The sequence below is a fragment of the Oryzias latipes genome, chromosome 7, assembly GCF_053564925.1.
Source record: "Oryzias latipes strain Hd-rR chromosome 7, Olatipes_Hd-rR_3.1".
NCBI classification, from domain to species: Eukaryota; Metazoa; Chordata; class Actinopteri; order Beloniformes; family Adrianichthyidae; genus Oryzias; species Oryzias latipes.
This window is the reverse complement of record NC_136243.1, coordinates 2,508,436-2,522,255: the sequence shown is the minus strand read 5'-3', so window position 1 is coordinate 2,522,255 and position 13,820 is coordinate 2,508,436. Positions and strand designations below refer to the sequence as shown.

The following is a 13,820-nucleotide window of genomic DNA, read 5'->3' as shown; positions in this document are numbered from 1 at the left end:
GGTGCATTTACAGTATGCTTCGGCTCAGCTCTCACTCTTTTTCCGGGGGGTCACGGAGTCCTGCAGGTCTGAACTGAGGCGGCTGACAGCTGCAGTCTTCATACAGAGCAGCTGAAGCCTCTTTGACAATCCTTTAAACCTGAACAGAAACTCTGCAGCCGGTAAAAAACAGCTAAATGCTGCTGTGAATCTGGCTGCTTGTGATAAAAATGTCAAATTTTTCGTTTAAATATCTAAATGTTTTCAGATAACAGAAAAACATAGACATCAAAGGAAACATGAAACTGAAGTGGATAAGGTTGAGCTTGTCAGTGTTCTGATCTGGTTTCCTCTGAATCGTGTAGCTAAAGTTTCTAGTTTGGACTGTGAACGTCTGTGCTGCTCCTTCCTGTAGATGAAACAGGCGTCATCGGCAGACCGGATCACGCTGTACGGGCTGATGGTCAAGCCCATCCAGCGTTTCCCTCAGTTCATTCTGCTGCTACAGGTGAGGTACAGGTTTTTGATTCTTCATTTAGGAACTGTTTTGATGTGAGGAGAAACATGTTTACAGGAAAAAATACATTTTCACTACTTTCATGCTGAGGTGGAGTCTTCTGGTTGTGGTGCCTCAGGACATGTTGAAGAATACTCCGCTGGCCCATAAAGACAGACTTCCTCTGCAGCTGGCTCTCACCGAGCTTGAGATCCTGGCGGAAAAGCTCAACGAAGAGAGGCGTTTGGCTGACCAAGAAGCAGAAATCCAGCAGCTGGCCCATAGCATAGGAGACCGCAACCTCAACAAGGTGAAACGACACACGCTTTCACATTACAACAGCTGGATAGGAGAACAGTGGGTGGCTGTGGAATGGTATGTAGATGGAGAACAGTTATCGTTTGGAAAACAGTACAGTGGGTGGTCAGATACTGTTGTGTGGTTAGAGACCGTTGTGAGGTTGGAAAACAGTAAAAGGGGGAATGAAAATAGATTGATGGACAGCTGTGCAGGTTTAAAGACAGATTTTTGAGCATATTTACAGCAGTTATTAGTCATCTTGAAGCATTTCTTGAATGGTTGATTGAATTTCTTATCACGTCCTGCTGTGTGTTCCAGCTGCTAAACTCGGAGCAGAGGCAGCTGATCCACTCTGAGCTGCTAACTGAGACTGTCTATGGGGACAAAGGTCAAGTCCTTAAGTCTAAGAAGCGAAAGGTGTTTCTCTTCAGTGACTCCTTGATTTGTGCCAACATCAACTGGAAGTGAGGCTGTCTCCTGACCTGAACATTTCTGTAGTTACACTGACCACTGCTGAGGGCACTGCCACAACCTTGACCCTTGTGACCCGTTTGTTCATCAGGGGTCCTCCTGAAATCAGCAGCCTGGTTCCCTTGGGAGCCAAATGCTCCGTGAAGTGGTGTGCCCCTGTGGCACAGATCCAAGTGGAGGAAGTGGGGCAGGATGGGGTTGTGATTAGTAGGCGGCATAGCTCTGCCTCCACTACTACAGGTAGGTCAAAACATGGCACAGGTTTTTAGTGCAAACAAAAATGTTAAACATTGAAAGCTAGCGGAGCAGCTCCTTCAGAAGAGTTTACAGTTTAATGTTTTTATGGTTCAGGTAAAAGCAACTGTTTATTTGCAGGGAGGTTGTTCTTGGGGCCCCCGAGGTTATTCCAGGAACTGGAGGAGCTACAGCATGACCTGGCTGTGGTGGAGGAGGTGTCTCTGCTGGTGGGCACGTTACATGGACTCTACCAGGTACCAGTTACCAGTTCTCCACATGTTTGTATGGTTTAACATACAGCTTTCTTCATGTTGGTTACTCTCACAATTATCGATTTAATCCTGGTCTTCAAGACCGACCACCCTGCTGTCCCTGCAGTTCATGCTGTTGATTACCTGGATGAGGTGCGTTCAGTCAATCAGCATGAGGAGACACCTGAATCAGCAAATCAGCAGATAGGACTGTAACCTTCTAACAGGACTTCAAACAGGGTGACCTTAAAGACTGAATCCTACATACTATCCAGAAAACCACAAGCAGTGGTCATTGGAGAACTTCAGTCAGAAAAGTCTAAAAATTGTTACTCATCTCCACGTATAACAAAAACTCAGACATGAATTTCACAAAGAGGACAAACTTCTCTAAATATTCTCGTATGTGTTTCAGACCTAGGCTCACGCAATATAATAAAACCATTCAAAACTATACACAGTTCTTGAAAAGACTTTATTGTACTCAAGTCCTGTTTTTTTGTTGTTTATCATTTCTATTGTTTAAAAAAAGGACTTGAAACGTTTTTGGGTCAAACCAACCTTTTTCAGGTTAACACTCCTTACAGTTTTCTCCACTTGTCTCCTTTTGTTAAAGCCTGTCTCTGGAGTATAGCTTGTCTCCGGATTCAGTGTTTCAGGAGTTCTTTGGGTTTTTCCTGTTTTTCTGACGACTTTGCTTGTTTGAAGGAAATGTCAGCATCTGTCTCTCTGTCTGCCTCTCCTGGTCAGAACCTGAACAGCACAGTGTCTCAGGACTGGTGCTGCGCTCTGCAGAGGCTCATCCGTCTGAAGGAAGAGCAGATCCAGGACGCCAACAAGTGCTGCCTGCGTCTGTCCATTCCAAGCCGTCCAGACAGGTGAGGCGGCTGCAGCTGCAGAGGAGCTCTGCAGCTCTGTCTGCACGCTGACACGTCTGCTTTCCTTGTCAGGTCTGGACGCCCTGTGAGCATTATGGTGGTCTTCAACACCCTCAGCCCCCACAGCAAAATCTCCTGGGTGAACCGCATCTACCTTGCTAAGCTGGCTCAGAGTAAGCTCCAGCAGCTTCTCCTCCACCATCAGAGTGGAGGTTGGGGTGAGACTGAAGCTTCTCTCTCTGTGTCCTTCAGGAAAGGAAAACTCTCCTGGATGGGAATGTTATGAAGATGACTGCAAGACCCAAACCCTGTTTGGTTCTCCACTGCTGACCTGCTCTTTGCCGGTTCTGTCCTCCAGGACACTCTCTCTGACGGTGAGGACAGCGCCACATGTGGCGCCATGTCTGAACTGCAGGTTCACATCTCACTATGGTTTCACATACTCTTCTCTCTGGCTGCTATGAGGAGCAGCAGCACGACACTTGGGTTTGGCGATTCATCAATCTAATCTATACATTAGAATTTGTTGTTTTAGAGAATTTATTTTTGGGACTATCTGGATTTTATTTTCTCTGCTCTCTTGGGCTTCTGTTGTTTGGAGTAAAGTCAGTCCGTCGGTCTCTTGCAAAGCTCAGATGTGAAAACGGCAGCAAAGAGGAGCCTCTTCCACCAGGCTGAGAAACAAAAACACCAGCCCACGTGACGCCAGAAACGTCCCCCGTGAATCAACTGAAGGCAGAATTAGCAAAAAAGTTATTTTTCTGTCAGTCTGCTCCCCTTTAGTAAATAACATCTTTAGTTTTTCTTTGTAAATTAATGGAATAATAAGTAGATTTTTTTATCTACCAGCAAACTTCTCTGCTGAGTCAAAAATGATTTTGGTCTCTGGTTGTAACCTCAAACTTTGAGCAATCATCAAATCACAAACGTTAAAATCTGTTTCAAGGCTGTTGTTATCAGAAATGCTCTGCTGAGTCATTCTAGTATTTCTCTGTATGAGGTGCTGAAGGTAGCGGTAGCTCACAAAACATCTGCTGCTTACTTCTGCAAACATTTTTACAGCTTGGATTTAGTTTGTATTTGTGTTGGAGCACATTTCCCAAGGAGATGTTAAAATAAAATAGTTTTTGTTAAATATATTCTGTCAGTTGTAAAATTAGGAAGAAAAAAATAAATTCAAAGAAAAACCAAAAAAATTGGTATTTTATTTTTTGGCCATTTGGCCCATGGCCATGATTTGGCCATGAGACCCTCTGAACCCTGTGAGCAGGTGAAAGCTGTCAGGTGTGTTTGTCTGTGTTAGTTTGTTTGAAGAAAACTTTGAGGTTCTTTCAAATAGTTAAACAGTAAATAAACGCTCAGTCTCTCATGTAATTCTATGTCTTGTTTTAAGATTGGCAGGACAGATTACTAATCGGATTTAGAGCTGATAAATGATCCTTCAGGAAAAGCTGGGATTGCTGGTTTGACACATTGGTCTGCTCTGTTCTTGTCCAGCTGAAGGCGGCTCTGCACAGTCCTTCTCAGTCCACCCTGCTTGGTCTCTGCTCCACCACCACATGTCTGCCGCAGGGTTACCTCTGGGTAAGTCTGTTGTGTTTGGTCAGTATGGTCAGACAAAGATATGTTTTTTTCTCAAACTTCTCATGAGAGAATGAGAGCAAACAGGAGGAGGAAGAAGCAGGGACATATCTGCTGTCCATGGTGTGCAGGTTGCTGGTGGTGGAGGCGGCTCTCTCCACGGCCAAGTAGATATCTTTTCTTTGAACCGAACCACACCTCGCTTGGTGAAGAGCATCCCACTGAGGTCCCCCGTCCTCTGTCTGGAGCTTGTGAGGGAGCCAGGTCCTCGGACTGATGAAGAAGAGGAGGAAAAAGAGTCTGGGAGGGTCACAAGGGCAGAGAACATCATCTGTGTGGGTCTGCAGGACGGCAGGTCAGTCCCTCTGCCAGCAGCCCCCTGAAGAACCTTCAGGACATTTTCTGTTTTCCATCATGTCTCCCTGCTGCAGCCCTATGACTTTAACAGTACTTTATTTTATATTTGTGTGTTTTTTCCATTCCAAATGTATGATCTCCTCCCTGTAGTTCCCACCTGAAACCACAATGATCACAGGAGCTTAATTTAAATTGATTGTTCGGGTGGTGGGCGGCTCATGGGTTCTGGGGGCCCTGGCTTCGTCCTTGGCCCTTGTCTCGGTGTCCGGCGCCCGGTGGCCCCCATGGCTGCCGCCTGGTACGGCTAAGCGCTCCTGTCCTGTGGCCTTGGGGCCGGACACTGGGTTCGCTTATGCCTTTGGGCGTTGGGGGGGCCCCTGTAGGGGGGCCTTCTCTGTGCCTGGCTGGTGGGGTGGGCGATCCCCTCCTCCTACCCTCCCGGACTGCCTGGGTCCGGATGCCAGGGGGGCTCCTGGCCTGGGGATCTCTCCTCCCCTCTCCTGGTCTGGCTAGTCTGGCTGGGTAGGATCTGGTTCACCTTATTAACACACGGTTCACGTCGGCAGCATGCATGTATCTCCACCCCCATGTGCACACTGCCACACTGCTCCCTGTCTGCTTCATCCCTCCTCCTTACCCACAGTGTATTGATGGACAGATATTTTCCACTCATCTTAGTGTCAGATTTTCACCTTTGATGTAACATTTGTCTTTCCAGCAGATCTGGTATAATTGTTACAGCTTAAAATAATAACTTATTCAAATCAGTGCTTGTATCCCCCACTTTCTCACCTCTCTTCCTTTTACTCTCTTCCCCCTCCCCCTTCACATTCTTCCCCTCTCCCTCCTCACACACACTAAACGTAACAAATAAATAAAAGAAAAGAATACGACAAAAAGGGGTTTATACAAATCTACACCCTGGTTTCTCTAAGCTATATAACCTCTTTTTGTGATAGTAAAACCTGTCCAACACAAAAAGCCTTCAGCTGTAATCTGTTTGCTCAGCTGTTGGACAGAACAAGTTAAGAAAAAAAAAAATTAATTTGATTGTTTTTCAGCTTTTACTGTATTGTATGTTTTTATCGTTTAGGGATTTGTGATTTTATCTGTGAAAGGCGCTATATAAATAAAACATACTTATTTACTTACTTACTTAGACTGATGAAGCTTTTCAAAAGCATCCTCACAAGAAGAATCTCCTTAGTTAGAGGATGTTGACCTCACCCACAGGAGCACAGGCCTCTCAGTCCCTGAGGTGTTGCTGTTTTGTGCTTCAGCATTCACGTGCACAGCAGTGTGGACACGGCTGTGGAGACTCTGCAGACCCTGGTGAACCCGGACAGCTGTCCTGTGCTCTGCCTCAAACATTCGACCTCCTTCCTCTTTGCTGGACTGGCCAATGGTAAAGTAGCTGTGTTCCAGAGAGCAGCTGGAGGTGAGCTCCCTGCAGGCTATAGGTCCACAGGTCCAGGATAAACCAATCAGAGGCCCGTGTGAGCAGAAATGCTAAAACCACATGTGTCGTCCTTGTCAGAGATGCTATGGGACGCGGACTCGTGCAGACTGGTGCTGCTGGGCTCAGAGCCGGTCCACGCTCTGCTTACAGTGGAAGATGCTGTGTGGGCGAGCTGTGGCCATCATGTCTCTGTCATCCAGGGAGAGGGTCTGCACACACAGGTATGCATTTAGGACCACCTTTTGTTTTAGCGTGTGAACCAGCAAACCCTCCATGGTCATTACCATTGTTATAGTTGTCGTTGAGAAGACGGGTCGTCTTTGTCGGGTGAACTGACATCAATAAGGTAGCATCACTAATGGTAAACTTTATCTCTGACTTCAAAGCATTGGCTGCTCAAGAACTGAGTTTTCATTTAACTAAGTAGCAAACCTTTTAGTTTTCCTGAAACACCAAGCCGGGATCGTGTGCAGACAGAGACAAAAGGATAAAGTAGGTCACAGGAAACACCAGACGCTCTGTGGAGCGTCTGCAGGGTAGAGCATACGCTGCTGTGAAAGGACTCCAAGGACGAAACATCTCAGTCTGGTCACAGGTCCACCTGGCTAAAGGTGGACACTGATGTCTGTGACTGAATCATCCATCCATCCCTTCATCCATTCATCCATCCATTCATCCATCCATCGCCTTAATGATTGGGTGCAGAAATGGTCAGGAGCCTCAAAGAGGCAGCACTACCCTGCTTTGTGTTTTGCAGGTTTTGGAAGTTCACCATGATCCAGGCTGCCGGGTTCGCTGTATGGTGCGTTCAGGAGCTGGAGTCTGGATGGCCTTCACAAAGGGCTCCTCCATTTACCTGTTTCACACTGAGACACTGGAAGCTCTGCAGGAAGTGAACATCTCAGCCCGTTCCAGACATCCAGGCAGGAACCCCATTGATCACATCATGGACATGTCCTGGTGGAATACATCGCTTTGTCTGTCTGCATAAGCAGGACATGTTCTGAACTGCAGTGGCTCCTAGCAGCCGTCGTGGTGCTGGTGTGCTCAGAGTCTCTCTGTTTCAGGTCAGCTCACGGTCTCCTGTATGCTGATTTGCCAGGGTTTGTTGTGGGTGGGCACCAACCAGGGAGTAATCCTCACTTTCCCTGTTCCCACCCTGGAGGGCATCCCCAGGATCACAGGTCTGTGCTGGAACTCCTGGACCTGGTTCTTTCTGTAAATGCAGCTTCTGCAGTCAATCCAGTCCGCCCACCCTGCCAGGCTTCTCCTGTGATCATGAGGTTTACAGAGGACAAAATACAACAACAAAAAACTACTCTTACTGTCCTGCAGAGGGCGCTGTGAATCATCCCAGCTGTTATGACAAAAGATCTTCTTTGGATCCACATCAGCTGAGTTTAAACACAGCTGTTCAAAGAAAAGCCATGAATCCTCTTCTAAGAGATGAAATACTAAACTTATTTTTCCTTTTCAGAACTACAAAAAATAATGGCAAGGCATGTGAATAGTACATGTATAATAAATAAAATATGCCAAAGTAACAAATCCGACAAACATTTGTGTCATGAAGGGATGTAAAAACCAGCTTCACCTTTAACCCTTGTGCTATCTTAGATGACCCCCCCCTTCCATTGACGTGTTCTCCCTACCATGACAAAGGTGGATAAAGGTGGAAAGATTTCATGTAATCCATGGACACCAGTGAAGATCACAAATCATTGAAGAACAAAGGTTCAGAGCACTGTCTAGTGGGTCTAGATGACCCAACTCCCAACATTAAAGTTCCTAGGATAGCACAAGGGTTAAAACTATTTCTCTATCTAACCGATGTGAGGATTTGAGAACAGGAGCCATGTGATGGGTTCTTTTGGTTCTTGTCCAAATCAAAAGAGCTGCGGATTTTTGAGACCTCCAAGTCTCTTTTTGACTGAAATGGAAAAAGAAGATTAGTTTGAAGCTAAAACTCAGCTCTGTTACAACCTCAAGATTTCTAAACTTTCGGTTTTCATTCCTCTCTAAACATTTTTTCCTTTTTTTTTAAATGTAACCCATCCTGAGCGAACTCTGGTTTTTAGGGTTTTTAGACACTTTTTTATAGTTCTGACACCTGAGTAGAGTTCTGTGTTGAATCTTTCTAAAGTCAGGACATTGCAGTATCAGAGGTGGGCTGATTCAAATCTGTTATTCTCCCAGGAAAGGGGAGAGCATCTCTAAATGCTCACTGTGGCCCAGTGGACTTCCTGGTGTCAGCTTCCAGGACTCTGGTTCCGGACTTCCTCAGTCGAGGCCCCGTCCTCAGCAGCAGCCAGGATGGAGAAGCAAGTCTTGGAGTTGATGAAAGGGCGGATAAACACAGCTCCTCCCAGGATCCAGAAGCTCCCCCTTGGAAGGGTCTCCTGCTGCAGTACAGAGTCACGTCCAGCTGCCAGCTGCCCGGGAAGCTGCTGTCTGCCCAGCCGGAGGAGGACGGAGCAAGGACCCCCCCAGATCAGCCAGAGCACAGGCCAGAGGACGGCTCCATCTATGAAGTGAGTGAGGACCCTGATGTGTGGGTCAGAGGCCAGGCCATGGGGTTGGGGGACGAAAGGGAGGGCAAGCGCAGCAGAATGACCTCCACAGCCGTCTTCTCCGGTGGCAGAGGGTTCTGCAGGACCGGGCAGAGCAAGTCTGCTGAGAACTCCACCGAAAACACTCTGCTGGTGTGGCAGCTGCCTCTGATCCTCAGCCAGTGACCTCAGCGAGCCATTCCATCAGTGAGCTTCAGCAGCCGCCCGCATAAGCTGTCTGCAGGACGGAAAACAGGCACCGGAGATCTAAGCTCCACCCACAGAGGCGGCTCTCCTTCACCTACAACCAGCAACTACTTTTTAGAAAAAAAGTCATTTTCAGTAAATTTTTGATTTATTTAACTTCAGTCTAATTTTACGAATCTTTGGATTTTCCCACAAAACTAGAATCAGAAAAATTACTTTGCAGACACGAAGACGATTTCAGTCAGAGGAACACTAAAGCATGGATGATGGCTTTAACATGCAGAATTGAAAAAGAACCCATTCTCCTTCTAATAATTCAGTCCAATTTAACTTTATTTATAAAGCTCTTTAACAGTCTTCGCTAACTCAAAGTGCCATACAAAACAAAGAACCAAAAAAATAAAAATACAGTCTTTTTTCTTCCTAGACATTTTGCCTGGCAGCTCTAGACTCGGCATCCGATGACACATCTCTGCACATCTCCCTTATTCCTAAAACTGGCCACCATCACACTTCTCCACTTCTCAGATATCTTCTCTCCAACTAAGATCCTGTTGAACAACCAAGTCAGAAACTCCACTGCCATCTCTCCTAGAGACTTCCATAACTCCACAGCTATATCATCAGGACCAAGTGCCTTTCCACTCTTGACTGAATATCTTTACTGATCTTTTTTACTTCCTGCTCCACAACAGTCACCTCTTCTATTCTTTGTTCTCTATCATTTTCTTCATTCACCAACTCTTCAAAGTATTCTTTCCATCTTTCCATGACACTACTGACACCTGGGGGGGTTCAGTGTCTTGCCCAAGGTCACTTTGACACATGGGCATGCAAGGTGGGAATTGAACCTGCAACCTTACGATCATGGGTCAACTGCCCTACCGCTGCACCACGGCTGCCCCAGTGGTGACCTCGTCCGTGAAAAGGTTTAGGAAACTTTAATGATTTACCACAATATTATCATAAAAATATTCCTTTTTAACATCTTTCACTGTAATTTGTTCTTCTTCTACTGCATTCCATTTTACAACGTCCTTTTGTAGCTGCACAAAAACAAACAAACCAAATAACCTCAACCTGATTTAGTTGTCAGAAAGTAAAAGTTTAGACAAAATACTTGAAAATTCCCCAACATCTTCATTTTCAGTTTAAAAAATGAAAGTTTTATGGAAATCAACAAGAAGAATTTCTAAAACATGCAGTACATCCTCAGACTTTTTCCTTCTTCTTTGCGTCCTCAATAAGTTAAGTATCTAACCTCATAGTGCTTGTCACATCTGTCATTAAGACTCCCATCATAGCGCTCTATAAATCTCATTGAATATTTTCGTTGGAAACTAAGTGTGGTGTAAGTGTGGTCTCATGAAATAGTTGATTTTTCATTCATTTTCTTCCGTTTATCCCTTTCGGGGTCACGGGGCTGCTGGAGCCTATCCCTGCCACTTGTGGGCGAAGGCAGGGTGCTTCCTGGACAGGTCGCTAGTCTGTCACAGGGCAGTAGTTTATTTTTAATTTGTAAAAATGCTGAGATACATCTAAAGAACACCATACCCATTATGAAGCATGGGGGTGGATACATCATGCTTTGGAGTCGCTTTCTGAAAAGGGGAAAGGATGACCGGAACCATGAATGGTAAGATTTTGGACAAAACTTCCATGGATTTTCCAGCATGAAGATGACCTCAAACACATCACCCAGGCAAACAAAGCAGCGGTCTATCCACAATCCAATACAGAGCCTATGAAGAGGGTTGAAAGTCTGTTTTCCAGCAACAGCCCCAAAACACACAAAGGCGCAGAAGAGGGGAAGACCTCTGGAGAAGATCTGCATGGATGAATGGACCACAATGGCAACTACAGTGCAAATCAGTTGAAGACCTGCAGGAAACCTTTGACCTCTGTCACTGAAACCAGGGTTACATTCAAGTATTAAAGTAAACTTTCGTTATTGACCAAATCATCATTTTCTGCTCCATTATGCAAATAAATTCTTAAAAAATCAAACAAGGTGATTTCCTGGATTCTTTTTCCTTCTCTCTCTCACAGGGCTGGGCTCTAGCCTTGTGGCTGGTTCAAATCCCACCTGGGTCCTTTCTGTGTGGAGTTGGTATGTTCTCCTCGTGCATGTGTAGGTCTTCTCCTGTCACTCCAGGTCCTCACACAGTCTAAAAACATGCTTCATGGGGCAATTAGTATCTCTAAATTGTCCTTAGATACTGTATATCAGAATACAGCTGTGAAAGAAAAACCCTGGAGTAAGATTCACCAGATTTCTATTGTTTTGACATTTCACACCGAGCCTCCTCCAACTGTGCACAAGCGCTAGTAAAAGTAGAAAAAGAAGAAGAAGCAGCCCCTCCCTGCTTTTCTGGTGTTAACACCACCGGCTTTTATGATTTAATAACGTGTCATCTCTAGTGTCTTTGTGTGAACTTAAAAGGCTTTTAAATACAAAATATCATTATTATAACAGGGGTTCGTGTAACCACACCTTTGTAGTGAGGCAGGGCTCCATCTGACACAATCACACTCTGATTCTGTTTGCTGACAGGACAACAAAAAACGCAGCAACTGGATGGACTCTGGCAGACTTGATTTTATTGAACAACCATCTACATACTTTTCATGTAAATGCATTAAACATAATTATCTTTTCTTTTCAAACTTTCCAGCCAGGACTGCATGTCTTGGGGGGTCCAATTGTTGAGAGCTGGCGTCTGTCAGGTTTTCCAGAATTGTTACTTTTCTAAAAACCTCAGACCTGCCTCAGTGTGTCCAGCATGAAAACTGTCATGTCAGGCAGGAGTCCAGGCTCAACAGCCTTTGGCCGACAGGACACTGTCCCCATGTGACCACGTCTGTGACTGTAGAGACTAAATGATGAGGTTGGGGGGATACATACCCAAAAATGTAATCTGTGCTCATTGGTTAGCCGTGGAGTGTTTGCAGTCCACTGGGGTCAGCAGTGCATCCATCAGCCTGTGAGTGGAGAGACCTTGGGTTGGGGGTCAGCAGCGCCTCTGGGTCACGTCAGCTCACAGGAAAGTCTCAGCATCAGCAACATGGAGGGGAAGGAGAGCGAGCGCTGGCTGCTCTCTGCACTGATGACTGTAAACAGACAGGACGACAGTTACCCCCTTGGAACAGAAAAACATGAAAGGGGAGGTCCCGCGGGCCGGAGTAAGAGCTGTTAATACCAGGTCTGTGCTTTTCTGCTGTCATAAATGAAATCTAAGGCATCGATACTTACAACATCTAATCTACCGTATGTAGCCAAAATAATTTAAATAAATATTAGAAAGTAACTAAATGAATTTAAGTTTCAGATATTCAGAGCAACAGGGCTGGTTGTCAGATGTAACTGGAACAAATCTCTAAAAACAAAAGCAAACAGAAGCAGAAACCCACCAACAAAGTTTTCCTTTCCTTTCTTCAGCTTTGGATTGTCTGCAACACAGAATAGAACATCAAGACTTTCTGAGGGGAACTGTCCCTGAAAACACATTCACTGTATATGAGAACTGGACTGAGTGACCCCTCCCCCCTGACAGGAGCAGGAAGTACCTGCTGGTCCAAGAAGCCAAAACCCCATAGACTTCTACAGAGAAATAAACAGCTGTTACTTAGTCATTCCATTGGTCAGAAGAACCGTTCTGGCCCTGCTGCCTTTTTTAACATGATCTTGATAATCCTTTTTTTATGGTATTTGTAGCTCAGGTTATTCAAGTTGTACACTGAACAGTCGGATGCCACCATAGAAGTAGGTGGCCTTGTGTCGAATATTCGAAGTGTTTGATTGACTCCCGCTTTCAGAGGAAGGGGGGGGTGGTCTTCTGACATGCTTGCTCCTTATTGGAGAGAGTGGTTGCTATAGAAACGCTGACTCAGACTCTAGTTCCAAATGGTGCCGACCACATCATGGAAAAATGGCGTCCTAATGGACTTTATTTCAGTGGAACCGGAAGCAACTGGTTTTCTATAGTGACATCACGCTCACTCGGTCCAGTTCTCTTATACATTAATTGGAGGAAACAGACCAACCGAACACGATGAGGCGAGTGTGGGTGTCTGTGGACCCCAGAGGGTTCTGGGCGGTGCAGCGGAACATGGAGCCATTCAGCTCCGCGGGGACTCTCTCCAGAACCAGCTCCCGGCCCTCATGCTTCTCTCTGCCGTCCAGGAGGAGCCCCCCGACTCTGGTCCAGGTGAACATGGGCTCAGGAAAGACCTCCGTCTGTGAGAACAAAGAACAGGCAGGAAGAGCCTCTTCTGCTGGGATTCCACAATAAATGATGAAGTGTGACGGAGAAGTCTTCAAACCAGCTTCACCTTTAATGAGCTCTGTTCAAATCTGCTCTAGAAGGACCAAATGTTTGCAAGAAAGTCAGATTTGTGAGGATGTTAAACATGCTGCTGCTCATTACTGTGAGGACAAAACCTCAGTGGACTTTGCTTAAGTTAACTCTGAATAACTGAATGTGCCGTGAACAGTGGTGGGTGCATGTTTTCAGTGAGAGTGCATGTGAGCGTGGAGGCTCTGATGCCGCCTAAAGGTTTTCGTTCAGAAACAGTAAATCAGGAGAAAGACTGCAGCCTCTCTGTCAGCAGCACCAAACATCAGACGGGTTCAAATGCTGTTTGGACCATCTTCTGTTTCAGCACCAGATCCTTCCTAACCGCACCAGCACCACAGAACCTCTGCTGCTCTGCTGTTGACTGGATGTAAGATGATCACAAAAAACGTTTCTCGTTTTCTCTTTATTGAAAAGCAAACCGTTTCCCTTAGTATGTTTGACCAGCAGCTAACCCATTGCTGCCAGTCAAACATCCAGATAATGCGTCTTAATTTGAAGTGCAGCAGTAAAATCTTTTCTGACTTAAGATTTTCCATCCATCCATCTTCCTCCGCTTATCTGGGACCGGGTCGCGGGGGCAGGAGTCTTCCCTCTCCCCGGCCACTTCCTCCATCTCCTCTGGGGGAACCCTGAGGCATTCCCAGGCCACCAGAGAGACGTAGTCTCTCCAGGGTGTCCTGGTTCCTCCCAGTGGGAC

The 13,820-nt window shown here is 45.9% G+C and overlaps 2 protein-coding genes across 4 annotated transcripts in view; one reads left to right on the top strand and one right to left on the bottom strand.

Annotated features, from left to right (window-relative positions):
- Positions 1–10,775, top strand: part of LOC101172373 (rho guanine nucleotide exchange factor 10-like protein) — a 59,051-nt gene extending 48,276 nt beyond the window's left edge. For both annotated transcript variants that reach the window (XM_078950034.1, XM_023957076.2), the window contains 15 exons: positions 395–487; positions 615–785; positions 1,094–1,239; positions 1,338–1,486; positions 1,622–1,737; positions 2,485–2,612; positions 2,685–2,785; positions 2,865–2,986; positions 4,110–4,196; positions 4,325–4,548; positions 5,831–5,988; positions 6,088–6,230; positions 6,767–6,932; positions 7,077–7,193; positions 8,206–10,775. In XM_078950034.1, the coding sequence (XP_078806160.1) occupies positions 395–487; positions 615–785; positions 1,094–1,239; positions 1,338–1,486; positions 1,622–1,737; positions 2,485–2,612; positions 2,685–2,785; positions 2,865–2,986; positions 4,110–4,196; positions 4,325–4,548; positions 5,831–5,988; positions 6,088–6,230; positions 6,767–6,932; positions 7,077–7,193; positions 8,206–8,744 (2,460 nt within the window). In that variant the 3' untranslated portion in view covers positions 8,745–10,775. The remainder of the gene's footprint in view (positions 1–394; positions 488–614; positions 786–1,093; positions 1,240–1,337; positions 1,487–1,621; positions 1,738–2,484; positions 2,613–2,684; positions 2,786–2,864; positions 2,987–4,109; positions 4,197–4,324; positions 4,549–5,830; positions 5,989–6,087; positions 6,231–6,766; positions 6,933–7,076; positions 7,194–8,205) is intronic.
- Positions 10,776–11,344: 569 nt separating this feature from the next.
- LOC101164153 (immunoglobulin superfamily member 21-like) overlaps positions 11,345–13,820 on the bottom strand; it is a 28,700-nt gene continuing 26,224 nt past the window's right edge. For both annotated transcript variants that reach the window (XM_011477664.4, XM_078950035.1), the window contains exons 8-10: positions 12,810–13,002; positions 12,177–12,215; positions 11,345–11,876 (exon numbers count right to left, since the gene is read on the bottom strand). In XM_011477664.4, coding sequence (XP_011475966.1) covers positions 11,794–11,876; positions 12,177–12,215; positions 12,810–13,002 — 315 coding nt within the window. In that variant the 3' untranslated portion in view covers positions 11,345–11,793. The remainder of the gene's footprint in view (positions 11,877–12,176; positions 12,216–12,809; positions 13,003–13,820) is intronic.